Genomic DNA, 25,704 nt, shown 5'->3' with positions numbered 1-25,704 from the left:
CCAGTGATCACAGAGTAGGCAGATAAAGGTAGAAGTTCTCAAGGAGGCGGGACGGGAGCTGGGTACCTGTGACTATCACAGAGTTCCTGGAAGCAATCCAAGGGAAGGAAAAGTCCAGGGTGCCAGAGGACCCCTCCCAAGAAGTAAAGGGGGAGAGGAGAAAGACAGGTGACAGCAGGACCCTCTGAAAAACCTAGAGAGGTCAAGGGAACAATTCTAGGAGGGGAACTCCTTGGGCTGCTTTTCCTGGGTCCCTGCGGGTGGGGCCCTGGGCCTGGGGACGGACCCCATAAGGCTGCGTGGCATCTCTGTCCCTATGGCTATAACCTATGTTAGGCCAGCCCCCAGGACCCCTGCTCCCCAGCTGCCCCCGCTCAGGGCCTCAGGTCTGGGATGCTGAGGATCATTGGCCTGGGCTGAGGAGGGTGGGGGGCAACATGGTTGGTTTCCCCGCTCTGTCTCCCTTCCCTAGCTTCTTAGTTTTCTTGGTGTTGGAGCTCGTCTCGGCTGCATCTCCTCCTCCCAGACTCTCCCAGGACTTTTGTCTGTCCTGTCTGGGTGGAGGAGTTCTGGGGAGCGTCCCTTGCTCTCCAGGCCACCTCTGAGCCGCTCAGGACCAGCAGCCCCTTCCCCAGCCTAGTGACTCTCCCCTCCTTCCTTCCTTCCTGCCCGCACAGCCATCCTGGGAGGACAGCAGCTGGGAGCCCTCCCCAAATGAGGCCCACATGCTTGGTGAGGTGGGCAGGATTTGTCAAGCAAGCACAGCTGGCCATCAGTGAGAGTGGGTTTTATTCTGTAACTACGGTCAGCAAGGGAAATCTGTGCTCTGTGCTGTCCGTGCCAAGGTGAGGGGCAGTTTAAAGGGAGATGAGGAAAGGGGGGAAGCAGGGGCTCAGGTAGGATCAGGAAAGTGAGAAATCACAAAGGGTTGGTCAGGGGAAGTGCCACTAGACCAGCGGCGTCTCCCACAGAGCCTGGGACAGAGGCCTGATCCGTCCTGATTTCATTTCAGAGGAATGGGGCTCAGGCCCTTGAGGAAAACATGACAGGATTGCAGGAGATACACACATACATGTCTCAAAGGGACAGACGAAAGAGTCGTGATGGTAATCTTAGTAAATGTGCTAAGAGAGGGCAGAGGGCAGAAGGTCAGGGGTCTGGTTGGGCATGGCCTAGAGCAGGGGCAGGCCAGGGGTCTGTGGTCAGGCATTGTCTAGAACAAACACTAAATTCTCCTGACAGCCTAGAGCCTTTTCAGACAAGAACTCAATGGGCCCAGGCTATCCCAAGGCCCCAGCCATAGGCTATCTGAAGCCATGCTAGGTGGGTCGAGCAAGTCTCTTGGGGTGGAGTCTGGATTGAAGCATTAGGTGCCAAGATCAGTTGTTGTGCAGTTATTTTCAAGGATCTCGGGCCCACCACATGGGAGGCCCACCAATAAATGTCAGCCTCAGACAGAGACGCTTGGAGAACTTCCATTAAGCAAAAGATCCCTACATATGGGCAGTGGCAGAGAGTAGGAGAGCACTGCACCCTACCCAGTGGCAGAGGGGGAAGGGAAGCAGCTTCTAGAACCACCCTGGGACCCCACAAGCCCAGAAAGCAGACCCAAAGCAGCTGAGAGGAGCTAAGCTGCACACGCAGAGCGTGGCCACCAGAGGGTAGTGTTTCAACCAAGGTGCTAGACTTCCAGAGACCAATCTATGCCCCCACTGGGGAGGTCTCCCAACTGCTGTTAGGTGGGGGCGGGGAGGGGGGGCAGTTCCGCAGAGGATATCACAGTCTGGGTGAAATCCTTGGAGGATATATGAGGACAACCACGGCTAATGTTCACTGAGCAGTTGCTAGGTGCCAAGCCGTGCTTGGGAAAACCAAAGGGCAAAGAGCTAAGGAAACTTGCCAGTTTGGTGCTGCTCAGATGCCAGCCTTCCAGGCTCTCTTCCCCATCTCAGCACCCCTGAGAGATCTGGCAGATTGCGGCCTACAGAAAGGACACCCATCAGCCCGGGTTTGGAAGAGGGAAGAGGAGTTACAGACAGAAGTGTACTATTACTGCAGGCCACAGGGTTACCGTCTTTGATGAAGACCCTAAAGTAAGCCCCTTGATGAGTTTTAGTTGCTTTGAACAGAAATAGGATAGTTGGTAACAACAGGAACATGAGTAGTAGAGGTGAAATGTAGCAGGAGCAGTTGTCATCTCCATGCCTGTGTGCTAGGAAGTGACCTTTGTTTATAAAGCTGGAGGTTTCCGGGACCAAAGTCAGTTGACAGCCACCACAGTTTTGCTTCACATGTAATGGCGGAAAAGGGAGGGCAGGTGACCAAAGTCCGGGGTAACTCAGACCACTTTCTGTGTCAATGAACCTGCATAGGAATCACTCAGAACAATATGAACCCACAGCATGCTAGGACCAGGCCAGGTACAGTACAAGAGAATCTGCAGGGACGGAGTGAGGATCCGAGGCTTGTAATATGCACCACGGGTGGTTCTTAGGCCCGCAAGGTCTAGGGACCAGAGTTTTGGGATCAGGATGGGATACGGTCCACCTAATTTGAGAATTATCTGATATGCTTGAAAATGCCAATTCCTGGGTCCCATTCCAAAGCCTGCTGGGACTTGAGATTTTGCATTTTATGTTATTTTTTTAAAGGATTTTATTTATTTGACAGAGCACGAGATTGAGGAAGCAGAGCAGGGTGGGGGTGGAGGGCAGAGGGAGAAGCAAGCTCCCTGCTGAATGGGAAGTGTAGACATGGGGCTTGATCCCAGTACCCTGAGATCATGACCTAAGCTGAAGGCAGACGCTTAACCCATTGAGCCACCCAGGTGGCCCAAGATTTTGCATTTTATTTTTTTTTAAGACTTTATTTATTTCTTCATGAGAGACACAGAATGAGAGAGATAGAGGCAGAGACACAAGCAGAAACACAGGCAGAGGGAGAAGCAGGCTCCATGCAGGGAGACTGACGTGGGACTCCATCCCAGGTCTCCAGGATCACACCCTGGGCTAAAAGTGGCGCTAAACTGCTGAGCCAGGGGATCCCTGGGTTGCTCAGTGGTTTAGCACCTGCCTTTGGCCCAGGGCGTGATCCTGGAGTCCCAGGATCAAGTCCCGCATTGGGCTCCCTGCATGGAGCCTGCTTCTCCCTCTGCCTGTGTCTCTGCTCTGCCTCTCTCTCTCTCTCTCTCTGTGACTATCATAAATAAAAAAAATTAAAAAAAAATTAAAAAGGCCCTGGACCAAAGGTGGCACTAAACCGCTGAGCCACTGGGGCTTGCCCAAGTGGGAGTATTAACCATGCTTTTAAAAAAGATTTGAGGGCAGCCCTGGTGGCTCAGTGGTTTAGCGCCATCTTCAGCCCGGGGCCTGATCCTGGAGACCTGGGATCCGGTCCCATGTTGGGCTCCCTGAATGGAGCCTGCTTCTCCCTCTGCCTGCGTCTCTGCCTCTCTGTGTTTCTCATGAATAAATAAAATATTTAAAAAATAAAAATGAAAAAGGTTTGAGAGATAAGAGAGGGAGAAGCAGGCTCCCCGCTGAGCACGGAGCCCAATGCGGGGCTCCATCCCAGGACCCTGAGATGGCGACCTGAGCGGAAGGCAGATGCTTAAGGGACTGAGCCACCCAGGTGCCCTCCCATTGTTTCTATATACATTAGTTCCATGCCAGTCTTTATTCTGCCAGGATCTCAGCTGCCTTTGCCTTTTTTTTTTTGTTCCCATCTCAGACACCATACTGATCCGCTTTGTGGAAAAGGAAGCAGCAAGCACTTTCAGCACTTTTTTTTTATTTAAAGGATTTTATTTATTCATGATAGACATAGGAAGAGAGAGAGAGAGGCAGAAACACAGGCGGAAGGAGAAGCAGGCTCCATGCCGGGAGCCTGACATGGGACTGGATCCTGGGGCTCCAGGATCACAACCTGGGCCAAAGGCAGGCGCCAAACCGCTGAGCCACCCAGGGATCCCAGCACTTTGATATATACATTACGACCTGGGGATCTAGGGCCACGAAAGATCCCTGGGTGGCTCAGCGGCCTAGGTATCTGTATTTTGTGTTTCCTGCCAAATGTCCGTGATGTAACTTACACATGCAACGTCAATGAAAACACTCAAGGGATCCCTGGGTGGCGCAGCGGTTTGGCGCCTGCCTTTGGCCCAGGGCGCGATCCTGGAGACCCGGGATCGAATCCCACGTCGGGCTCCCGGTGCATGGAGCCTGCTTTTCCCTCTGCCTCTCTCTCTCTATCTCTCTGTGACTATCATAAATAAATAAAAATTAAAAAAAAAAAAAAAAAGAAAACACTCAAGATTTCGGGGTGGGGTTGGGTTACTAATCTAGTAAAATATAAATATTCTAAATATTCTAGTAAAAATGAAAGCATAAGAATATGCGTATTCTAAAATTCTCAGGAAAAAAAATAAACATGGCAGGAAATATCCAGGAAATTGCTGAAAAACCCAGAGTACTAAGGACTCTCCCAGATACTTGGAAGCATGATAAAGTCACGATTTGCAAAGCCCCAGAAATGAAAACAATGGTGCTGGCACACAGCTCTGAGGCAGGGAGAGAATCAGGAAAGATACAAAAGGACTCGACAAAGTGTAAAGATGTGTGCTCTTGCGGCAGAGTCCTACTTTTGGCCCAAACTGGAGTTGATTTGCTTGGGGCCAGCGCAGGGGCGCTGGAAGGAGAGGAGGAAAACCGGGACCACCCCTGGGAGGATGAAGAGGTGGAACGGCCCAAGGCTAGGTCCTTCTGTCCGTCTGACTCGGTAGCCTGCGAGACGTGGGCGCGGGGGGGGGGGGGGGGGGGGCGGCGGATGCGTCCTTCTGGGCTCAGCCCAAGGAACGCGGGCTCCGTGGCCCCCCTGAACAATTCCGTTCCGGGAGATGGTCGAGCGCCCTGTGGACGCGGGCGCGGATGTCCCCTGGGTCGTGGGCGACGCCTCCGCGGCGTCAGCAGGCGGCGGGGACCTGTCCCGGGAGACACTCTGACCCGCCGGGGGAACCTGCCGGGCTGGAGACCCCAACGCGAGGGCCGTTACCGTCGGTGCGGCCCTTCCGTCTGCGCGTGCGCACCAGACGCGGGGCGTGCTCGGACACGTCCCCAGGGCGCAGGGAGCCCGGGTCCGAAGGGACCTCGGAGATCGGTTAGTGGAGCGGGCCTAAGACCGCTAGCCGGAGGCGGCTAGACTAGTAGGGCGGAGTCCCAGTCACCGTGAGACTGGCGCGCGACCCCTCGCTCCGGGTCTCGGCCGCGCGCGCCTGCGCACTGGGGGCTGGCCGCGGGCCTGAGGAGCGTACCACCCGCAGGCAGGGGTGGGCGCGGGGCGCTCCCGGAAGTAGCCGTTGCGCGTCCCGGAAGCCGAGCCCCCTCCCCCGGCTCCGCGGGCCGGGAAACGCGGTGGCCGGTGGGCTGGCTGCTCGCCGCGGTGGTGCTGTCGGCTGCGGCAGGAGCCGCTCCCGGCGTCGCGTGCCTGATCTCAGGGGGCCTAGGTAAGCCGGGGACGGGGCGTTGCGGTGCCACTTCGCGGACTTGGACGCCGAGGCTGGGGGGGTGGGGGTGGCGCGGGGACGGCCTGCCCAGCCTCGCCCCGCCCCTCGGGCGGCCCCGCTGGGTCCCTCCCTGGCTGGCTGCCGCTTCCCGGGGCCCGGCGCCTGGAACACGCGCGGTGAGGCAGCCGGAACGGAGCCGTGGTTCGTGTCCAGCACCGCTCCGTGCCCAGGACTGCCGTTGAACACTCGACGTGTTTTAGCTCACTTAAGTCCAGGACGGTGGGTGCTGTTAATCCCTGCGGTGTTGACGATAAGGCCGAGGCCCGCTAGTGCAGTATCGGAGCTGTTGGGTGGCAGCCAGGATTTCAGCCACGTACACCGGCGGTGGGCTTCATGCTCTCGATCCACTATAGAAAGCAACCTCATAGAGGAGAGCAAAGAGTTCTCCTGGTGTGTGCTTTATTTTATTTATTTTATTTTATTTTATTTTATTTTATTTTATTTTCAAAAATATTTTATTTTTATCTACTCCTGAGAGACAGAGGCAGAGACTAGGCAGAGGGAGAAGCAGGCTTCCTGCAGGGAGCGTGATGCGGGACTCAATCCCAGGAACCCGGGGTCAGACCCAAGCCAAAGGCACACACTCAGCTGCTGAGCCACCCAGGGGTTGTTCCTCCTAGTGTGTGCTTTAAAACGGGTCTCAGGGGATCCCTGGTTGGCTCAGCAGTTTAGTGCCTGCCTTCAGCCCAGGGAGTGATCCTGGGGTCCTGGGACCGAGTTGGGTTGGGTTCCCTGAATGAAGTCTGCTTCTCCCTCTGCCTGTGTCTCTGCCTCTCTCTCTGTCTCTCATGAGTAAACAAATAAAATCTTAAAAAAAAATAAAAATAAATAAAACGGGTCTCATTTTATGTCACTTTTGCATAATGTGAAATCCAGTGATGCACAATAATTAGTGAAAACACTAATTAGGGGTTGCAAGTAGCCAAACTTGCATGTGGGTCAAAACCCAAAAATACATAGTAGTTTGCCCTACTCTCTTCCTTCCACATGTTCCTCTCCTTCCGTTCTTTTCCTCCCTACTTTTCCTCTCCTCACAGGTAAGTGGGTGAGGGGATGAGAAGCCTAGGACTTGAGAGCCCAGCCAGTGCTTTGAAGTCTCCTGGGGTCTGGGATGGGTAGAAAGCGCAGGAACTGAGACAAGAGGGGGCCTGCCAGTTGGACTGGGCACTGAAAACTCTGAGAAGAGTGTGGTGTGGTTACGGGATGGGCTGAGCTCTGCACAAGGCTCTGGGGGAGGCAGACAGAAGAGCAATAGAAAAGTGGCTCCTTTCCTTCTGGGCATGCACATGGGAAAAGGGCTGCTGAGAGTATTTAGAAGGAAGCCCCTGCTCCAGGTTGCCAGCATCCACCTAAGTGCAGAGGCACCTGCCCTCTTTGGCTCAGCCAGCAGATTGCTGTTTCTGGAGACCTGTGGCTTCCCTTTGGGAATCTGTAGGCTCCAGGGCACAAATTGTCTTACTTTTTTCCCCCCACCCATCACTTCTCCTTCTTTCCTGTATAGTTAGCCTTACATCTCTTCCCACTGCACCCCTTCTCTGTTCAGAGGTAGAGCCAAGCCCTTTATCTCCTGTCCCCAAACATGATCCTCCTTTCCCCAGCCCACCCCCAACACTGCAGATACCTACATCCCCCAGCTCCTGTTGCACGGCCCTGGGCTCCATCTCCTTCATCCTTTATCATCTACCTGTCTTGTCTGGAAAGTCCCCCCTTGGCTTTCCTACCTTCACTTTAGGTTTTTTCTGCATCCTTCTCTGCCTGTCAGTCAACCTTCGAAGTCCATTCCTTCTGTAGCCCCTTTACGACGTTGCCTGGGCCACCGCCCTCCACTCCCTTCTCCCTCTGGCCTTTTCCCTTAGTTCCCATGGAGATGTTTACGTGAGTCTGTATCTTTAGCTCTGACCTGACTCTGTCACATGCACTTCTAAAGATTTGTTGCAGAAGAACCTCAAAGCAGTATGTTCAAAAGTGAACTGCATGAGTAAATGGGGTCATTAGGGAGTCCCTCTCCATAGCCTTGGTTCACCTCCACATCCGCACTCAAGCATAGTCTGCCCCCTGAATGGCTCTCCGAACTGTCCCTACTGTGCTAACCCCTCTACTATTACCTGCTCCAGTCTTCCTCCCCTCCTGCATCCTAGCACCCTGCCTGCTTCTTGTGGCCTCGCTGTGACATTCCTGACAGCTGCCCAGTGGGTCCCCCAAGGGCCTCCCACCTTGTGGGTTAAAAAGTACAAATGTACATTTGTTGTCTGTTGTGAGAAATGTCACAAGTAACTGCTTACTAATCATCAAAGTACTGGGGTTTTTGAATGGTTTTCTTTTCAAATTATACATTTTAGACTCACTTAGAGGCTCTCCGTGATGTCGGCCTTGGAGTCATCATCCTGATGGGCTTCATCGGAAGGGAAAGCTGTGGTATTGCAGTCGATACCAGTGCTCGCACAAGATCCCAGGTCTACCCAGGGAATCCATCAGGATTTGAGGATACTGAGGCGTAGCCTAAAGTGAGTGACTCCTTCAAGACAGAATCTAAAGTCCAATGTTATAGATTCAGTTCATCCGAGGGTCAGCCTAAAGCCTGGCCTTTGTGACACACCCACCACTCGCTTTGCTCTGGTGCCATGAGCCCACTTCCAAGTTGTCTTCTTGTCCTGAATCCCTAGTGCTAGCCAGGTGGTTCCTCTCCTTATTTGTGTCTTTAGGGCGCAGCACTAGCTCATGGTGGGTATCTGATGAATTCTTGTTAATTAGTCAAGTAGGTCGAGAGTATCTGCAGAGAACAGATGCACGGATGGGACAAGGCTAACTGGAGAACAGAATAGGTTTGGTGTGGCCCTGGTTACAGTCCTAACACACAGGTTTTTCCCTTTCCTCAGCCATCACCAAGGGGGGCAGGTCTGGTGAGGGCCTGGTGTCAGTAGCCTGCTCTGAGTTCTCAGTGGGGATGAAGCCTACAAACTGCTTCTGGAGGCCTGCCACCAGCTCTACTCTTTCACTCTGCCGTTGATTGTCTCATTTCTACTCCGGGTTTCCGGTTCTTCAGTCACAAGATCGGAGCTGAGGTAAGCCTGCTCCAGTTCTGACATCCCCAGGGCACTTCTGGGACCAGGACGGGGTCTCACATCTCATCAGTGCCCTGGTACAGCCCGTTCACAGCGCCCCTCCGGTGGGGGTCAGATATTTGTGTGGCGGCCGCTGCGCTCCTGGGCAGTGGGCCTGCGGTGATGCCTCTAGTCCTTCTGAGGCTTTCCCAACTAAAAGGGGGTCAGCATGAGCATCACTTTGCCCACCCTCCTCCATGGGCAGAATCTTCCTGGAGCTACCTCACTGGGCATGTCACCTTTAAAGGCAGTCCTGCCGTTCGAGGTGATTCTTCTTAATGTTTAACATCACTCAGTGTCAGAATGTTCTCATTTTAAATCTTCCGGCTTGATCTGTATGTTATTTCTGGTGTGAAGAGACAAAGCCCACTTGCTTTCCGATGTGCGTGGGGTGGGTGTTAGGTCACTTTTCTCTGAGTCTTCCTTTGTCCAGAGAAACACATTCTGGTGCTGGGCTTTGCCTTGCATTTCCTTTCCATGTACTTCTCTTCCGACTTCCTTGTGTCTGTCTCTTTTCTGTTTTGACTGAGTCTGAATGTGACCTAGTCTCTAGGAGAACGAACAAGGGAAGGGAGTCCGGGATTGTGCTTCTCCTTGGGGTCTGAGCATCTGGGTGGGCAGCTGTCCCAGTTACAAGATTGAGGGGACTGTAGGAAGAGCAGGTGGACAAGGGGAAGCTGAAGAGAGCTCCCAGCCAGACAAGCCCGCTGTGTCAGTATGTGTGCAGTTGGAGAGGGTGTATAGAATGGGAAATGGGACTCGGGCAGGAACCACGGCCAACAGCAGAGGAATGGGCAGAGGAAGAGGGATCAGACCAGAGGCTGCAAAGGAGTTGCAGGTAAGAGGCACCAAGGGCATGTGGTGCCCCGGGGCCACAGGAAGATGGCATTCCCAGTGGAGGACACGGGCCGGCACCCCAGCGCTTCCAGAGAAGCCCATTGGAAGAGGCGCCACAGAGGATGCTGGTGGCCTTGGCGAGAGCAGTGTCAGGGAGTGGTGGGGGTCAGAGCCAGAGGAGCAGGCTTCAGGGGGAGTGGGAGGTGAGGAAGTGTGAGCAGCCCTTCAGTAGTCTCTCTGGGACAGACAGAAGGGAGTGACAGGACACTACAGGGCTTGAGTTGCGTGCATTAGGGCCCCCTGTTCTGTGCTCCTGTCCTGTGTTCCCTGATGCAAACTGACTTCTAGAAAAAGAATTTCAAGAGATCTAGCAAGGCCATTGGCTACATCACGGCCTAGTAGCCTGTGTTGTGACCTGTTCCTGGTGCCCTGCTGGGTGACAGGTAAAGCCCAGATGCACGGGATGCAGAGAGCAGGGCTGCGCTACCTCCTGGCTTGAACTTGAGATACCTGCATCTCTTTTAGGGGGACCTGCCTGACTTCTTGGCAGGGTCCGTCCCCTCCTTGGGGTCTCACAACTGCGGGTGGTGCTCCTTCATACCTGCACATTGGTTCTAGCTTTCCGTGTTGTGAGTGTGAGTCTGTACTACATGTCTGTCTTACCAGCCTACCTGGAGTCCACGTGCATGCAGGGGCGTCACCTACTTTATAGCAGATCTGCAATAGAGGAAAATTGCCAAGTGCCTACTAGGTTCTCGGGAAACACAGAAAGGAGAGAGAGAAACCTCAGTTAGTTTGGCATGGACAGACGTAGAAACTGGTAATGTACAGAGGGCTGTGAGCTTCCTGTTAAAGGCTGCTCCATCCCATCTGCAAGAGTGAACGTCAGCCTTCCCCAAGGACGCTGTGGTCTTGAGAGTTCTGTCCTGGGGCTGGTGTCCTAGGATCTCACCAGGCCTGCACCCTCTTATCACTTCCCACCTCCCCTCCCCACTACTTCCCTCTGGCCTTGCCTTCCCCCTCATGATCCCCAGAGTTGAGTAGGGCAGTGGAGAGCCACTCTTCTCATCTTACTTTACAGCCTGGGCCCAGCTTCTCATTTTCCCCAAGTTCCCAAGCATGTTGGAAGTAGAAAAAATCAGGAAGCCCCCCAAGAGGCATACACCTTCAGGATTGTTGGGGCAGGAGCCGCCTGTGTGTGCTAACTCCTCCATGATCAGATCCAGGAGCCCGGCTGGTACCCTGGCTTTGTCCAGCTCCAAGTTTCACAACAGAACTACCAGTACTTCTCACAGACGTGGCTGGGGTGCTGGGGGGCGCCTGCTGGCAACGGAGGATAAACTGGAGTTCGTAGATACGGAAGAGAGGGCTGTCAGTGGCCACAGGAAAATCAGAGCCTCTGCCTCTCCAAAGGGGAGTGAGAGGGATCTGCTGCTACAGAGGAAGAGACCTCACTCTCTCCCAACTTCCTCGCCGATCTCTTCACCTGACCAGGTTTTCCTCTATGGTGAGGAGAGAAAAGCCTGCTCCCTGGGGAGCCCTGATGTTCACCCAGCTGCCTCCCATACAAAGTGCCTGGGCAGCCCGGGGCAGAACAAGCCAAAGAGAGACTCTGGCCTCTGTAGCCTCATATCTATGCTTGAGCAGGAGCCCCCTGTGCAGCCCAAGAAGAAGGCGTCCAAACAGAAGGCACGGGGCCAGAGACGGGAGGGGGAGCCCACCCTGAAGAAGGCGAGAGACCTAGTACTCAGCTCCGGCCCGGCCCCCTCAACCCCAGCGCCACTCCAGGCAGTCAGTCCAGACCAGTCAGAGGTGGGCCAGCCGAGCAAGAGCAAGAAGGTAAAGCAGGCTGACATCCTCATAGCCCATCTGGCCAGGGAGGTGAGACGCCTCAAGAAGTGGAAGAGGCATTTGCTTGCTGCTGCGGGGGAGACGTCATCCCTGGTGAGCCTCCAGAAGCCACCCTGCCTGAAGAAGCTGATCAGAACTCTCAGGCATTCCCCTGGCTCTCTGGAAATCAGTCACAAGCCCCTGTCTGACATCAGACGGTTCTTTACCTTTGACTGCAAAAATGTCTGCAATGTCACCTGTACTCTGTGTCACGCCAGCATCAGACAGGGCAAATTTAAGGGGCATCTCCAGACCTCAGGCCTGGTCCGTCACCTGGTGAGCAAGCATGGGCTGGAGAGAGAGAGAAGGCCGGCTGTGGCCAGCCCGGGGGAGAAGGCAGAGCTGGAGGAGAGAAAGCACAAGGGCCTGCCTGCAAGCCCTGCTAGCTTGGCCCCTGAGGTGCTCCCATCCCCAAGACACTGCCTGGACACCTCAGCCTCGGAAGACAGTGGCAGGGTGCCGGGCCCAGGCAGGCCTGAGCAGCTCTTCCTGGCTCTGCCACTCTTGCCCCCTTCCATCAAGGATGAACCTGTCGTTGTACCCCTGGCAGTTGGGGAGGGCCGGGGTGGCACTGACATCACTGGCCAGCCCCAAGCACAGGCCTGGAATCATAGCATTGCACAGTTGCTCTGTAGCCTCACATTGCCATTCTCCTTTACTTCCTCCCTGCCTTTCAGAAGATTCATGGCCCAGGTAGACCCCTGCTACCAAGTGCCGCCTCCAGCCTTTTTCTTTGAGAAAGCCTTGCCTCTGCTCCACGAGGCGGTCAGTGAACAGGTGTGTCGGGAGATGCAGTGGGCCAAGGGCAGCTGTGTCCACCTTACCGTGTCCACTGCTGCCCCAGATGCAGTTGTGGATTATGTGGCCATCACTGCCCACTGGGGTGCAATACTGCCGGGCAGTCGGCAGGTGGCATCGGAGAGCCCACGAAAGCAAGCAGTGCTCTTGGTTCGAGGCCTGGCCCAGGACAGCAGCCTGGAAGAGAGGCAGCAGGCACTGCAGGAGCAGGTCCGTCTGTGGCTCAGCCGCAGCACCCTGCGACCAGGCTTCCTGGTATCGGGCAGCTGCCCCAGCCTGGAGCAGGCAGTGAGGATGGAGGGCTACACCCACATCCCGTGCTTTGCCCACTGCCTTGACTCCCTGGTGAGAAACTTCCTGTGTCACCATCAAAGCGTCCAGACCATCCTGGGTACGGTCAGGGCCATCTGCAGCCATTTCCAAGGCTCCTCAGGGGCCCGGCAGCTCCTCAGCCAGCTGCAGCAGCAGTGTGGCCTCCCAGCCCACCAGCCCTTTTGGGAGCTCTCAGACCACTGGGTTTCTAACTATCGCTTGATGGAGTGGCTGGTGGAGCATCAGCGGCCACTGCAGGAGTATGAGGAGAAATACCAGCTGGGCAAGGCCGGGTCGGCCCTGTCAGCTACCTTCTGGAGCCTGATGGACAATCTGGTCATGCTCCTGCAGCCCTTCCACATGGTGGTCCAGGAGGCGAGCACTGCATGGGCTACTCTAAGCCAGGTGCTGCCCCAGCTACGCTACCTGCATATCATCCTGGAGCAGATCCACGAGCACTTTAAGGAGCAGGGTGGTTCAGAGGTGAGCGCAGCCGTCAGGCTGGCCAAGGGCTTGGCCCTGCAGGTCTCCACAGACTGCCAACTCAACGAGCTCTTCCACCGGAAGGAGTTTGTGCTGGCGACCCTGCTTGACCCCCGCTTCAAGGGCAAAATCGAGGCCATCCTGCCCATGGGGGCTGACATTGACCATTGGAAGCAAGTTCTCGTGTACAAGGTGAAGGAGATCATGGTGTCCGACTGCTCCTTGCCTCCCTCCCCTTCCCCGCACAGCCCCAAGACTATGTGTATGGGCGCCACCACGAGCAGCAGGATGGTCAAGAGCCTTGGGGCCGAGGGGAAGGATGGGACAGAGCCAGGGTGGTGCAGAGGCAGCTCCAGATCTCTGCTGCTGGGCCAGAGGGAGCGGAGCTTGCTGGAGCAGCTGGAAAGTGCAGGGCTGCTGGCGTCCGAGAGAAGTGGAGCTTCGCTTTCTACCGAGAGCCACCTGGCCAGCATCATTGTCAAGAAGTACCTACGTGATAACGAGACGATTGGTGCACAAGAGGACCCGCTGGTTTACTGGGAGAAGAGGCAGGAGGTCTGGCCAGTTCTGGCAAGACTGGCTACTGTCTATTTGTCCTGTCCCCCGACAGGGGCCTTCTGTGAAAGTGTCTATATGTCCCTGGACAGCCCTGCCATCCTGGAACACAGCACCCCTCTCCCAGTGGAGACCGTGGAGCGTCTCCTCTTCCTGAAGACCAACTTGGAGAATTTCCCCAACTACACCACCCCTTCCCTCCTCTTCCTCAGTGAGAACCTGGCTGAGGGGGAGCAGACCAGCACGGCAGACCTCCAACAGACTCCCTGAACATCTGCCTGTGGACACACCACCTGGGCTCAGGGGCAAGCAGAATGTGCACCCTAGGGTGTTTTATGGGGCTGCCCAGAGTCCTAAACCTCTTTGGAAGGAATAGGGACAATTTCTCAATCCTTGACAGATTGCCTTCTCCCAGGAGATACCGTTTTCCATCCATCCATTTCTTAATTTCTTTCTAGCGGTTTATGCATAGAAAAGATCAAGTCAAAAAAAAAAAAAAAATCCAAGTGACTATGAGTTGTGCTGCACAGTTCTATAAACTGCAGTGTTGGTGGCTAGTAAGGGCCCTCTATGCAACTTGTCTGTGCATGTCCAGGGATACATGCCCTTAAGAGCCCTGCTTTCTCAAAAAGCGACTGAGGACAAGGAGAAGCATGGGCACTGGCAAGTGGGAAATACATTCAGCCAGCTAGAGCCTGGAAAGCTGTGGAAGCTTTTTCCCAAGTTGCTTTCACTGTAGAAAAAAAGAAGCCCTGAGTTAGAGTGGCCACGTTAAGAAAGAAGTATACACACACACACATAACACTTTTTTGGGGGGTCTGTGCTTTGTCGTGGATCCCAGAGTGGCCAGAGAACCCTAGCTGATGGGACTGCCCAGCATGAGGAGGTGTGGATTGAGGACAACCGATATACCCAGTCCTCAACCTTCTTATCCATGGTTTGTTTCCAGACTCCTGGAGATCCTGGGGTTTCTTTCTACAGTGAAAACAGTCTCTCCAAAAGAGTTTCATGGCCTACCTGGCTCTAGGAAGCTGCCTGTACCTCTCCTTCTCCCTAGTCACTTGTAAAGTGTAGGTCCCCTACCTGGAAGCAAGAAAGGCTGTCCATCAGACCCACTGGTGCCTTCCTTCTGGGCAGGGTGCAAGAGCTGAGTGTGTTAGCCCCAGGAGCCGGTGTATCAGGTGAAAAAAGAAGGCAAAGGAGAGGCCAGAGGACCGGGGCAGGCTGTCACCCTGCACATGACTCTGCACAAGCCCAGCTCTCCTGAGGTGTTCAGAAGCTGGAAGGGTGGCTCTGAGAGGGAAGGTAGGTAGGCAGAGGTGGGGCAAGGCACTCAAGGTCTAACTTGAGACTGGGCCCTGGCTGTGGGAGTGAGCCTGAGATACCTGTCCCCCTGCCTCCCTTGGAAGGGTTGGCAGTCACTATAGGATTTTTGGAAATTATTGAAAATGTAAGGAAGCAGGAAAAACTACCCATCATCTTTCACTCAGGCAGCCTTGTTAATACTTGGGACATATGTCTTCCTCTTTTTAACCTCAGAATCATAGCCTTTGTCTTGTTTAGTATGTAGTATTTTCATAATTGCATCTTCTTTCTTAAATAAAGGTTTGTAAAGATCACATTTAATGGTTGGAGTAGCATGATTTCAAGTCTGGCCTCCATATTGCTTAGATCACATCCCACCCCCACCCCCACCCCCCTGCCATTATAGGCTCCCTGGTGATGGGAGGCGAGGCTCCTAGGGAGAGGAGCCCAGACTATGACTGTACCTCTTAGCACCTCCAACTCTAACTCAAGTGCAGTTGGGTGGTAAGGTCAGAGCATGGCCCCAAGCCTCTCCCTGCTGTTTTTCCTTGACATATATGTGTGGCTCTTAGACACTTGGGTATCCCGGACCTTCCTCCCAAATTCTGACTCAGTAGGTAGGGTGAGAGGCAGGAATGTGGGGTGTCCCCAAGTCACCCTGTGTGAGGGAGATGTTGCTCTGCACTGCTTTTCCCTAAGCTGTTCTTGCTGCTCAGTGTCACTGAACTGGCTCTCCAGCATTGGCAGGCCAGGAAGCGTAGGCAGCAGCGTTGGGAGCATGTGGGAGTGTGGGGAGTAGAGGAACCGGACAGAGAAGCCTGCTGGTCCCAAGGAGTGTCTCTGGGAGGGCAGGTGGATGCAATTTTGTCCCTCAGGAGACATTTGTCAGTGTTTGGAGACATTTGTCACAGCTTGATGGTGGGATTGCTACTATCCTCTTGTGGGTGGCAAACAGGGATGCTGGTAAGTGTCCAACGTCCAGGATAATCTCCAGGACAAAGACTTCTCCACCCTCCAGTGGCAGAGGTGCTGAGGTAAAGAACCCTGATCTTCATTGTGGATGGGGGGGGGGTGGGGGGAATGGGCCGGCAAAAGGATCTCCAGGGTCCCTGGAGCAGCCAAGTGACTGTTCACTGAGGCTGCTCTGCGTTAACCATTTCTTGTGAAGACAGAGCTCCCGCCTGCTCTGGCTGGCTCATGGGCCTATTTTCTGGCCCACTTCTTAGGTAGGTAAACTGAGATTCAGCAAAGGTAGTCCTGAACAAGGGAAGACAGGCCTCCTGTAGGAAAGCCAGATGTCAGCTGTGCTGAGTGTCGTCATAGTCTCATCTACGTAACGAAGCCCCATTTACAGATACACGTTGGACCAGGAGCTTCTGAGCACTACTTTCCACAGCAGGACCAGGATAGGAGGACTCTGGTTCTTTATTGAGGAACATGGAAGCACTTGGGTGTGGATGAACCATTCCATCGTGTGGGGCCTACCCTGTGCTGCTGGCTTGAGTGTGAGTCAGGTTCACACTGTGGGGAGGGCACTTGGTCGAGCCCACACCCTCCTGGTTGAGGTGTGCAGATTTTGGGTAAGATAGGCCTGAGAGCAGAGCAGAGTTTCATCCCCTGGAGAATTAGAGTTCTACCTTGGTGACTATGCAGTACTGGCACTGGCGAGGGTATGGGGCCCAGGGTGGGAGGTGGAGGGCTGGAAGGCCAGCATCACCTGCCAGGCAGGGCTTTGGGGCATGGAATTCCCGGTTTCCGGGGAATGTGTTCTTTGCTCCTGTTTCCTCTTCTGCAAAAAGTATTCCTCCCAGCTTTGTTGTGGGGAGTACATGCAGTTCCCTCCCTCCCCCCACCCCCTTCTGGCCCCCTTGTCCTTTCCTGCCCCGTCCCTCCAGATGTCATTGAGGTCACTGAACTGGTTCCTCAGGGCATCACTCCCTAACCCATCACGCTGGGCTGTGGCTGGTGCTGCTCCACCCAGTGGCCTCCTCTCTGAGTCCAGTGGGCCTTTTAACACAGTGTCCCTTCCATGTCCTTGTACGCCTGCCACTGGCTGCTCATCAGTGCCCTCCATTCAGCCTCATAAATGCTGGTGTTCTCTTGACTGCAGCCCATAACTGCACCTTTTCACTGGACGCCAGGGCCTCCTGACCACTTTCACCCCCAAAATAGTGTGTGGCTAGGGAGCTGGGGAAGCTCAGCATCATCCTGGAGGGAAGCCTGCAAATACTTAAAGAGGTCTGTGTCCGCCCAAAGGCTGGCCCATGAGCCACACCTTCCCACTGGGTACCTCTGCAAATGACGATTGAATCCCTTCAGCCTAGAGCCTCAACTGCCTCCTAAGCCCGATGCACATGGTCACCTCAAACCGGAAGTCTTCTTGACCCCCAGCTTGTCCTGTGTGTCCCATGTTGAGAAGGGAGCCCCTGCATCCAGTAACACCCTAGCTAGATCCTTGGTAGTCTTTCTAGGCTCTGTCCTCTGCAGCGCTCACTACCTTCGTGAAGCCCATGTCTCCCCTAGTGCTTTGTGGCAGGCTTCTGGTGCCTGGTGCTCCTCTTGCACCCTTCACCCCTGTGGGCAGCACTTTTAACCAGATGCAAAGTTGACTGCATCTCTCTCTCCCTTACAATCCCTGGTAGATCCTGCTTGAAGAGTGACCCCGACTTAGTGGGTGCCTTGAATCGCTTCTGGAAAGAAATGAAACAGAAATGAAGGGGTGTTGCAGACTAGAGGGTTGCTAGGTAAAGGCATGAAGACCCACTTCTCAGAGGTGGGGAGATAGGCAAGGGGGAGGGGGAGGAACCCTAGGCCTGGTTTCCTTGGAGAGGGAAATAGAAAGTGATGTGGATTATGTAAACACAGACTTGGGACTCCGGGGTACTCTGGATAAGTACTCTGCTTTTTTTATAAACAGCAGGAGTGAATAGTCCCATGGTACTTCACAGGCGTCACTCTGCCTGGCCTGGGCCTGGCCAGAGTCTGCAGGGTTGGGAGGCTGCCACTTGGAGCAGAGGTCCCTTCTTGTTTTCCTCTCTGCTGCAACCTTGACCCCTCCGTGGGCGGCATTGCCAGTATTCTTCCCTCAGGCCTCCCCCTTCTGCTCCAGTCTCGCACTGGCACCTGGCCTTATGCCGGCCCACATCCCCTGGTGCCTGGAAAGGCCCGCCTTCCCCAGCCTTTTTGGAACTGAGGTGCTAGCCAGGTCCTTCCCTCCAGCATGGCTTCTTTGCCTGGCCTTCTGCCCCACTTGCCTTCTCTGGCTAACCCTCATCCACGCTGCGTGGCATACAGGGATTAATCCCCTTCTACTGGGGATCCCTGGGTGGCTCAGCAGTTTAGCACCTGCCTTCGGCCCAGGGCATGATCCTGGAGTCCCGGGATCAAGTCCTGCATCAGGCTCCCTGCATGGAGCCTGCTTCTGCCTGTGTCTCTGCCTCTCTCATGAATAAATAAATAAAACCTTTTTTAAAAACTTAAAAATGCCCTTCTATGGACTCCAGAGTGAAGAGCTAGTTGGGGGAGCCGTGGGTGGTGGGGCTGTGGGCAGGTGACCGTGGCCTCAGGGCTGCCAATGCCACTACCACCTCCTCCAGCGGCCTGAGCTGAGCCTCCAGGCCCCATGGTCACAAGCAGGGGTTACAGTGGACCCACACAATCTGGAAACCATTTTGAATTTGTTGCTAATGTTTAAAAAAAAAACAAAAACACTGAGTCACGAACATTTTTGGGAGAACGAAGTAAGGCCCAGCGTGCTGTCATTTGTGGCTGCATATGGAAGGGAACAGAAGAGATGGTGGTGACCTGTTAGCTATTCAAGAATTAATTGGAATGGCTAAAAAGAAACACCTCAAAATTATGAAGGATGGATCGTGAGCAGTTTCTAACAAAGGAAAGTGAAGAGATTTTGTCTCCAGGTACAGATATAGAAAATGGGAATTCGGTCACATGGCACCTGAATTCCATCTGGTATAGCCATAACTGCTGGAGCAGTGTTGGGGCCCCTGTAGGTGCGGCCCTGAGCCTGGCCCACCTCCCTCAGGGGGCTCTGTGTCTTCGGGTCTGGCTGGGCTGGCAGGATCTCTGTCACCGTGGGAGAGGCCGGGCAGTGCCTCATGCTGCCATTAGGTCAGAAAGTGCCCAGGATATCCAGAGAGGCCCACTCACTGTGTGATTCTCTCTCTGTAGGATCCTGTCAGTCCTCAAGGAGGGCTGTCGCAAACGGGCCTCTGGCACTGGCCCAGACACAATCGATGGTGCCTTTTTCGGGGTGAGCAGTCCCCTGACCCCCAGTGGTGGCCGCGTCCCTGTGCCAGGACCACCGGGGCCCAGGCCTCCCAGACTGCCTTCATCAGATGGAGTCCCAGGGTGAGAAGCCGGGAGAGGCGGACGGGGTGTGCATCACGCCCCAGCTGCTCAAGTCTCGCTCGGGTGAGTTCGCCCTGGAGTCCATCCTGCTGCTGAAGCTTCGCGGTCTGGGGCTGGTGGACCTGGGCTGCCTGGGTGAGTGCCTGGGGCTCGAGTGGCTGGACCTGTCCAGCAACGCACTCACCCAACTAGGCCCGCTGGCGGCCCTGCGCCAGCTCGTGGTGCTCAACGTAGCCAACAATCGGCTGACGGGGCTGGAGCCGCTGGCCGCCTGCGAGAACCTGCAGAGTCTCAATGCCGCGGGCAACCTGCTAGCCACCCCTGATCAGCTGCAGTGTCTGGCTGGCCTGAGGGGCCTGGAGTACCTGCGGCTCCGTGACCCATTGGCCCGGCTCAGCAACCCACTGTGCACCAGTCCCTCCTACTGGGCTGCGGTCCGGGAGCTGCTTCCTGGCCTGAAGGTTATCGATGGTGAGCGCGTGACTGGGCGTGGCAGTGAGTTCTACCAGCTGTGCCGAGACCTGGACAGCTCCCTGCGCCCTGGCTCCAGCCTTGGCCCCCGGGCCGCTGAGGCCCAGCCCTGGGTAGAGCCAGGGTACTGGGAGTCATGGCCCACCCGGAGCAACTCCATCCTGGAGGAGGCCTGCCGGCAGTTCCAGGACACCCTGCAGGAATGCCACGACCTGGACCGCCAGGCCAACGACAGCCTGGCCAAGGCTGAGCAAGCACTCAGCCCTGCGGGCACTGCCTCATCATCCTTTGTGTTTTGAGTGTGCCCGTGGCCTGTGACAGCTGGGCACCTGGCCCTGGGATGGGTACATAGCAGCCTGGCTGCCTGTATCTGCGCGCCTGCTTTGGTGCTTGTCATCACAGTTTTGTCACTCTGGCCACTGGGCTTGCAAATCAGGCTCTTTGCTTATCCGTGTTCCTGAGAGCAGACCCCTCCCTCCCACCCCTCCCTCATACCAAGGACACACCTGCCCAGCTGTCTCCAGGAGGTGTAAGGGCCCTCTTCAGGCCGGTGGCAGGGTGTGAGGCCCTCCTGCCTCCTACTCTGCAAGCCTGGAGAGGAGGCCCTGTGTGGAGCCATGCCCACAGCAGCTGCCACCCCTGGCTGCTCAGGTCTGAGGCTTTAGTGGAAGAGCACTGCATCTTCCCAGGGCTAAAGGTGAGAAAGGCAGGGAGGGTGTGTGTGTCGGCCCAGCCAGTCCTGGGAGAGGAGGGGCCAGAGCCTGGAAGCTGTGGTCACCCACCTTCCAGAGTTGCCTATCCACATGACCCTCTGCTGGGTGCTCCCGTCCCATGTCACACAGAGCCCTCACTGCCCGTTCTCATCCACCTGATCCCTATTAAATTTTCCTGTTCTAAGCATCACTGCCTGTCCGTTTTTGTGGGTGACCTTTGTTTTCCCAAGCATGAGCGCCTGAAGGCAAGATGATGTCCCTGGGGCCCTGTTCTCTCCTGTTTTCTGAGCGTTGGACAGGAAGTCTCCTGCTCCCCCTGGGACTCTGCTCCTCTTGGAGCACCGTAATCCCACAGTTGAGCTTAGGGGAAGGAGGGCATGCAAGAGGAGAGAACATCTGGGAGAGCACTTTTATTAGCTCGGGGATGATGGGATTGTGCTCCCTGAGCTCAGGGACAGGCGGGGGTCCTTTGCTGGTTACCTCCTGCAGCTGTCCGGGAAGCGGGACCCAACTCTAGAGGAAAGGAAAAGGAAACCTAAGATTGGGTGTGCGGGAGGGTGTTGGGGTCAAGTCAAGCTCTCTTCGCAGGCTCTAAATCCTTCCCCAGCCTCCCCTGGCCCCACACCAGCCGAGCTTCTAGCCCAGAACTCACAAGCTCTGTCTCAGCTCTGTGGTGACCTCCCCTGTCCAAGGCACCTACCAGCACCTACCTGTGGGGCCTCAGCTGGGAGGCGGGGCCTTGAAGAAGGCAAATTGTCCTGGGAAGTAGTAACTGTGGGGGTCCTCGCCAGGCGCGCTCCACCCTGCTGCACTGAGCCTCCTGGTGCTCCTCAGGCTCCTGCCAGTGCAGGCAGCTGCTCAGGCGCAAGGGACAAACAGTGCCCGGGGAGAGTATCCCCGTGGAGGGTGCTCCCCGGAGAGGGGTGCCTGCATATCCCTTAGGGAAGAGTGGGGCCAGGCCCAGAGCCCCTCCTTGCCCCTCACAGCTTCCTCACCCCTTACCTCCTCCCCTCGCCTCCACTCTTTTCTCATACCCCCTTGCCCCTCCTCATCCCCTCCTTGCTCCTCACCCTCCACACACCTCAGTCCATGCCTCTGCCTTTTTTTGTCTGTTTGAAGATTTTATTTATTTATTCATGAGAGAGAGAGAGAGAGGCAGAGACAGGCAGAGGGAGAAGCAGGCTCCCTGCAGGGAGCCCGACTTGGGACTTGATCCCGGGTCTCCAGGATCACGCCCTGGGCTGAAGGCAGGCACGAAACCGCTGAACCACCCAGGCTCTCCCATGCCTCTGCCTCTTATCTCTCCCACAGGCCCAGCTTCTCCACCTTCCCAGCCTCTTCCCCAGCCTCCCCACCTCTTCCTCTGCCCACTCTTACCTGGTGAACCTGTGTGAGGATGGGGCAGTGGACCATCCGGCCTAGAACTTTATCTGCAGAGTTTAGCTTGATGCAGGCCAGGCATTTCCGCTTCCTCTGAGGAGGGGAGCGTGGGGCCGGGACAGGAAAGAGGTCAGGGCAGGTGTGCAGCCCCACCCCCATCAGGGTAGAAGCTGGGGGTACTGCCTGCAGTGGGGAGCAGCCCCCTGGCAGGCTCTAGAGCAGAGGGGCAGGGGTCCTCGGGCCAGCTGGCTTCTGGTGCAGCCCACCTGGGGCCTGGGAGATTTCAGACGTCAGAGCACCCTGTGGTTTTCAAACTATGGACTCTGTGTGTGTGTGTGTGTGTGTGTGTGTGTGTGTGCGCTGTGCAGAACTCCTTCCCCAGATGGGTTCTCCCCACCTGACTTTCACTGGGGCCATTCTGATGATCTGTTCTCAAAAGGTTTGACGTGAACACAGGGGTCCTGACATAAAAGTATGGAAAATCACTGATACAATCCAGTCCCTCCCTTAACGGATGGAGGGAACAGGCCTTCAAAGAACCTACTGAGTCACAGGCTGGGGCTCCGAACAGCTGGGACATGGGGACTCCCCTGTAGCAGTGGTTATGCCCCCAGGGGGGCTGAATGCAGTCAAGCACTGCATGAATCAGCCCAGGCTGGGCTGTCTCTACTTGGAGACTCAGAAAGTAGAGAATTCATGCGGCCTGGGCTAGGGGCCAGCTGAACCCCATGCCCGGGGCTTCTTTCACCAGTGGCCTGACGCCTGAGAGAGGAGCCCCGGGGGGAGGAGGACAGGAGGACAGCATCACATCCCCAGTCTCAGACTGAGCCTCTAGAAGTGGGACCACTGCTCCACCCTCAGGGCTTCTTGCTGGATCTCTCCACCTAAACCAAAATTACCAACCCTCATACTGAGCAAATGCCCCATCTCTCTCTCTCTCTCTCTCTCATACTGAGCAAATGCCCCATCTCTCTCTCTCTCTCTCTCTCTCTCTCTCACACACACACACACACACACACACACACACACACCCTTGGTCTTCACTTACCCCATTGGGTTTGATTTTGCAGTTGGCTTTTTTCCAGTCCTTCTTCCGGCAGCTCGTCTGCTGGAGTTTAAATTCCAGCCTCACGAAGGTCCCTGCAGGGAAGGGCTGCCCACAGAGAAAGCTAGCAGCTGGCTGAGCATGCAGATCAATTCCTGGATGGGCCGGGTCCCTCCCCCCCCACCCCCGCTCCTCCCCAAACAGCACATCTGAGAGGGTGGCTGGGGTGTCGGCCTCTCCCTGGAGAACTGGGTGCTTGTCGAGCCCAAGCACCTTTGCACCTGCTTCCTGGGAGCGCACCTGTGGCCTCAACTCCTCCCCTCCCCAGGCCACGCCACTAACCGTGTCCTCAGCTCTGTCCACACTGGTCTCCTTGAAGGCCCACTGAACGGGCGGGTGCTTATGAAATTCTTCCAGGGCCACCTGCAGGCCCCGCTGCTGCGCCGCGGTGAGCTCAGCCCTGCCCAGACCCACCGCGCCCAGCCACAGGGCCAGAGGGATCAGCAGCTGCCACATGGCCTCACTTGGTCACCGTAGCCCTGCAGAGAGTGCTTAGTCCTCAGCCCTTCATGCCAGCCATGGAGCTGCCTGCTCCCTGGCCCTGCCGCGGGGGAAGCGCAGGGGAGGCTGCCTGACCCACTCTGGGCCCAGGTTGGAGGGGCGGGAAGTGGCCCTTTTGTGAGAGAGCCCTGGTATTCCCCTGGTCCCCAAGCTCCTCCACCCTGCCCCCCACCGGTCTGGGGCCAGCCCTGGTTCGGCCTAGGAACCCTGGGAAGGTGCTGAGCTGGTTTTTGTCCTCAAGCCAGCAGCGTGGGAAGCCCCCCCTCCCCGCCCCCTCCACTCCCAGCCTCCCCCTTTCCCCTTCCCACTTTCCTGGCCCATTCCTTCTCCCCCACTGCGGGGTCTCTGATCCCCTGTCTGCCCGCTGCCCTCAGAGCTCCTCTCGGCTCCCCCATCTCAGCCTCTGGGGTCTGCTGGCTCGCTCCCAGTCCCCGGAACCCTGGCCCACCCCCCCCCCACTCTCCCTCGGTCCCCCAAGGCTAATTCAAGGGGGAGGGGCAGGATATAGAATGGAGGCCAGCTGGAGGCCAAATATTTCTGGGAGGACGTAAACACAGGGGAGGGGCCCAGAGTAGGGTGGGAACCGGGAGGGTGCTTAACCCTCCCAGTGCTGGGGCTGCCCAGGACCACCAGCCTCCGGCCCTACCCCTGGCCCCACACCCTGGGGTCTCACCTCAGCCCCACCAGGGCTTTCTTCAGGGAGACTCCCTCCTCCTTAACTTCTTTTCTGGGTCTTCCCTGCCACTCCTCTCCCAGCCCTTCTGATCTGTCCCCTAATGCATGACTAGGGTTGCCTGAGGCATGGACTTACCCCTCGAACTCTATGTGTTCCGGTGACCTGAGAACAAGAAAGCTACAGATGTGGAAACGGAGGTCCTCTCGCTGAAAGATACCAGGTGTTGCCTTACAACCGGTTGACAGATCTCACCCCTGGAGCTGCTCCTTTGGCCCGTCTCCTTCCATCCAGCTGTCCCCCTGGCCCACTCTCCCCCCTCACCTCTTCTATGCCTCAGGGTCTCTGCTGCCCTTCTCCTGGATGACTCGACATCAGGCTGTTAGTCTCTTCCTGCCCCCCCTTCCTCTGGTCGGCCCCCATCTCCTCCCACTCCCAACCCCTAGGCCCCTCCAGCTTCCAGCCCGCCCAAGGCTCCTCCCCACCCCGTTAGGACCGGCCTCCTGGCAGCCTTCCGAGACCTTCCTCCCATCTACCGGCAGGCCTCTCTGCTGAGATCTTGCCACCAGACCTTGACCCCAACTCTGGCCAAACCACCCTCCCCTCCCCCTGGCCCAGGAGCCCAAGCATTTGGTGGTCTTGCCCCAGCCTCTCCTCCATAGGATGTGGGGCTACCCTCCCCACTCCCTACCCACTGTCCTGCCTCTGCAGTGCTGCCCTCTTCTTTGGCCTCAACTGGGTGACCAGTTCCCAGCATCCTCAGACACACATTTCAGGAAATTCTTCCCAGAAATACAGACATCCTCAAACCCAATGAGACCTTGAGGAGTCATTTGACCCCTCCTCCTGCCTCCCAAGCCCTAGAACCACACGGAGAAGGAAGGCATCTCTGTTAGAGATGAGTCTCGTGTTCAGCAACTTCTATAGGCAGCAAACATGTTCAGTCTTGATCCTGCACATCCCATCCTTAGTGGTGATATATTCAGGGGTCTCGTGTGGGGCTTGGGGAGCCTGCAGGCGCAGCAGAATGGTACGATGGAATTCATAAGGCTAGTGTGGACTGGGAGGAAAATTGTCCAAACATTGCTCAACTCTCATGCATCCTAAGCAAATAGGAACAAGCTCCACGACTCGGTGGGTCAGGAACCAGTCCTGCCATTTCTCTGGCTCAGGGCCTATGCTAATTGCCCAAAACAGGGTCTTGTTTACCTTCCCAAATCCCTAGAACTTCTGCTTCCTTCTCTGCAAGGTGGGGATCAGAATCTCCATGCTAAGGGCTTGTTGTGAGGTTTAAATAGGACCTTCGTGGAAAGTGACTGTTGGTGCAGGGTTTGGGGCAGATTTCCTCCTCTTCCCTATTCACCTCTGCCATGGATCTGCACAGGGAGCTGACAGCTTCCTCTTCAATGTGCTCTGGGGGCACCAGCAAGACCCTTGACTTCAGTTACCTCAGGCAGTTACCATGGTTCCTTCCCTGCCGTCTTGTAGAACGCGTCATGTGTCTTGTCCACGGCTATCTCCTCTTCCATCTTCTTTCTCCTTGTGAATTTATACCTTTTTACTCATTTACCATTGTTTTGATGGAGTTTTGGGAGGGAGTAGGGATAAACATGTGTGATCCACCATGTTTAAATCAGAGTCTGTGAGTTATT

At 55.9% G+C, this 25,704-nt stretch overlaps 3 protein-coding genes across 5 annotated transcripts; 2 read left to right on the top strand and 1 right to left on the bottom strand.

Moving 5' to 3' along the window:
- Nucleotides 1-5,368: 5,368 nt before the first annotated feature.
- On the top strand, nucleotides 5,369-20,583 carry LRRC61 (leucine rich repeat containing 61). 3 transcript variants are annotated; one of them, XM_041752216.1, is made up of 2 exons: nucleotides 5,369-5,500; nucleotides 19,030-20,583. In XM_041752216.1, exon 2 carries the CDS (start codon nucleotides 19,197-19,199, stop codon nucleotides 19,977-19,979), a length of 783 nt encoding a protein of 260 aa, XP_041608150.1. In that variant the 5' UTR covers nucleotides 5,369-5,500; nucleotides 19,030-19,196; the 3' UTR covers nucleotides 19,980-20,583. The 3 variants fall into 3 exon arrangements, with proteins under 3 accessions (XP_041608150.1, XP_041608148.1, XP_041608147.1); XM_041752214.1 differs by lacking the exon at nucleotides 5,369-5,500 and adding an exon at nucleotides 7,931-8,064; XM_041752213.1 differs by lacking the exon at nucleotides 5,369-5,500 and adding an exon at nucleotides 8,486-8,622.
- On the top strand, nucleotides 8,485-15,155 carry ZBED6CL (ZBED6 C-terminal like). The gene is made up of 2 exons (XM_041752212.1): nucleotides 8,485-8,622; nucleotides 10,580-15,155. The coding sequence occupies exon 2, from the start codon at nucleotides 10,618-10,620 to the stop codon at nucleotides 13,804-13,806; it is 3,189 nt and encodes a 1,062-aa protein (XP_041608146.1). The 5' UTR covers nucleotides 8,485-8,622; nucleotides 10,580-10,617; the 3' UTR covers nucleotides 13,807-15,155.
- A 205-nt stretch (nucleotides 20,584-20,788) lies between the features above and the next one.
- RARRES2 (retinoic acid receptor responder 2) lies at nucleotides 20,789-24,527 on the bottom strand. Its single transcript, XM_041752217.1, is given in 8 exon segments — nucleotides 20,789-20,906; nucleotides 21,104-21,182; nucleotides 21,184-21,231; nucleotides 21,771-21,866; nucleotides 22,822-22,926; nucleotides 23,161-23,357; nucleotides 24,191-24,261; nucleotides 24,377-24,527. Coding segments are annotated over 5 exon segments (492 nt in total). The 5' UTR covers nucleotides 23,335-23,357; nucleotides 24,191-24,261; nucleotides 24,377-24,527; the 3' UTR covers nucleotides 20,789-20,906; nucleotides 21,104-21,113.
- Nucleotides 24,528-25,704: the final 1,177 nt, after the last annotated feature.

The sequence above is a fragment of the Vulpes lagopus genome, chromosome 4 (genome assembly GCF_018345385.1).
Source record: "Vulpes lagopus strain Blue_001 chromosome 4, ASM1834538v1, whole genome shotgun sequence".
Taxonomy (NCBI): Eukaryota; Metazoa; Chordata; class Mammalia; order Carnivora; family Canidae; genus Vulpes; species Vulpes lagopus.
Note: the sequence above shows the minus strand (reverse complement) of the source record. Positions and strands in the feature narration are given on the sequence as shown.

Bases quoted from the DNA above. Each gene is read 5' to 3' on its own strand.
- ZBED6CL (XM_041752212.1), top strand. From the start codon at position 10,618: ATGTTGGAAGTAGAAAAAATCAGGAAGCCCCCCAAGAGGCATACACCT.
- LRRC61 (XM_041752216.1), top strand. From the start codon at position 19,197: ATGGAGTCCCAGGGTGAGAAGCCGGGAGAGGCGGACGGGGTGTGCATC.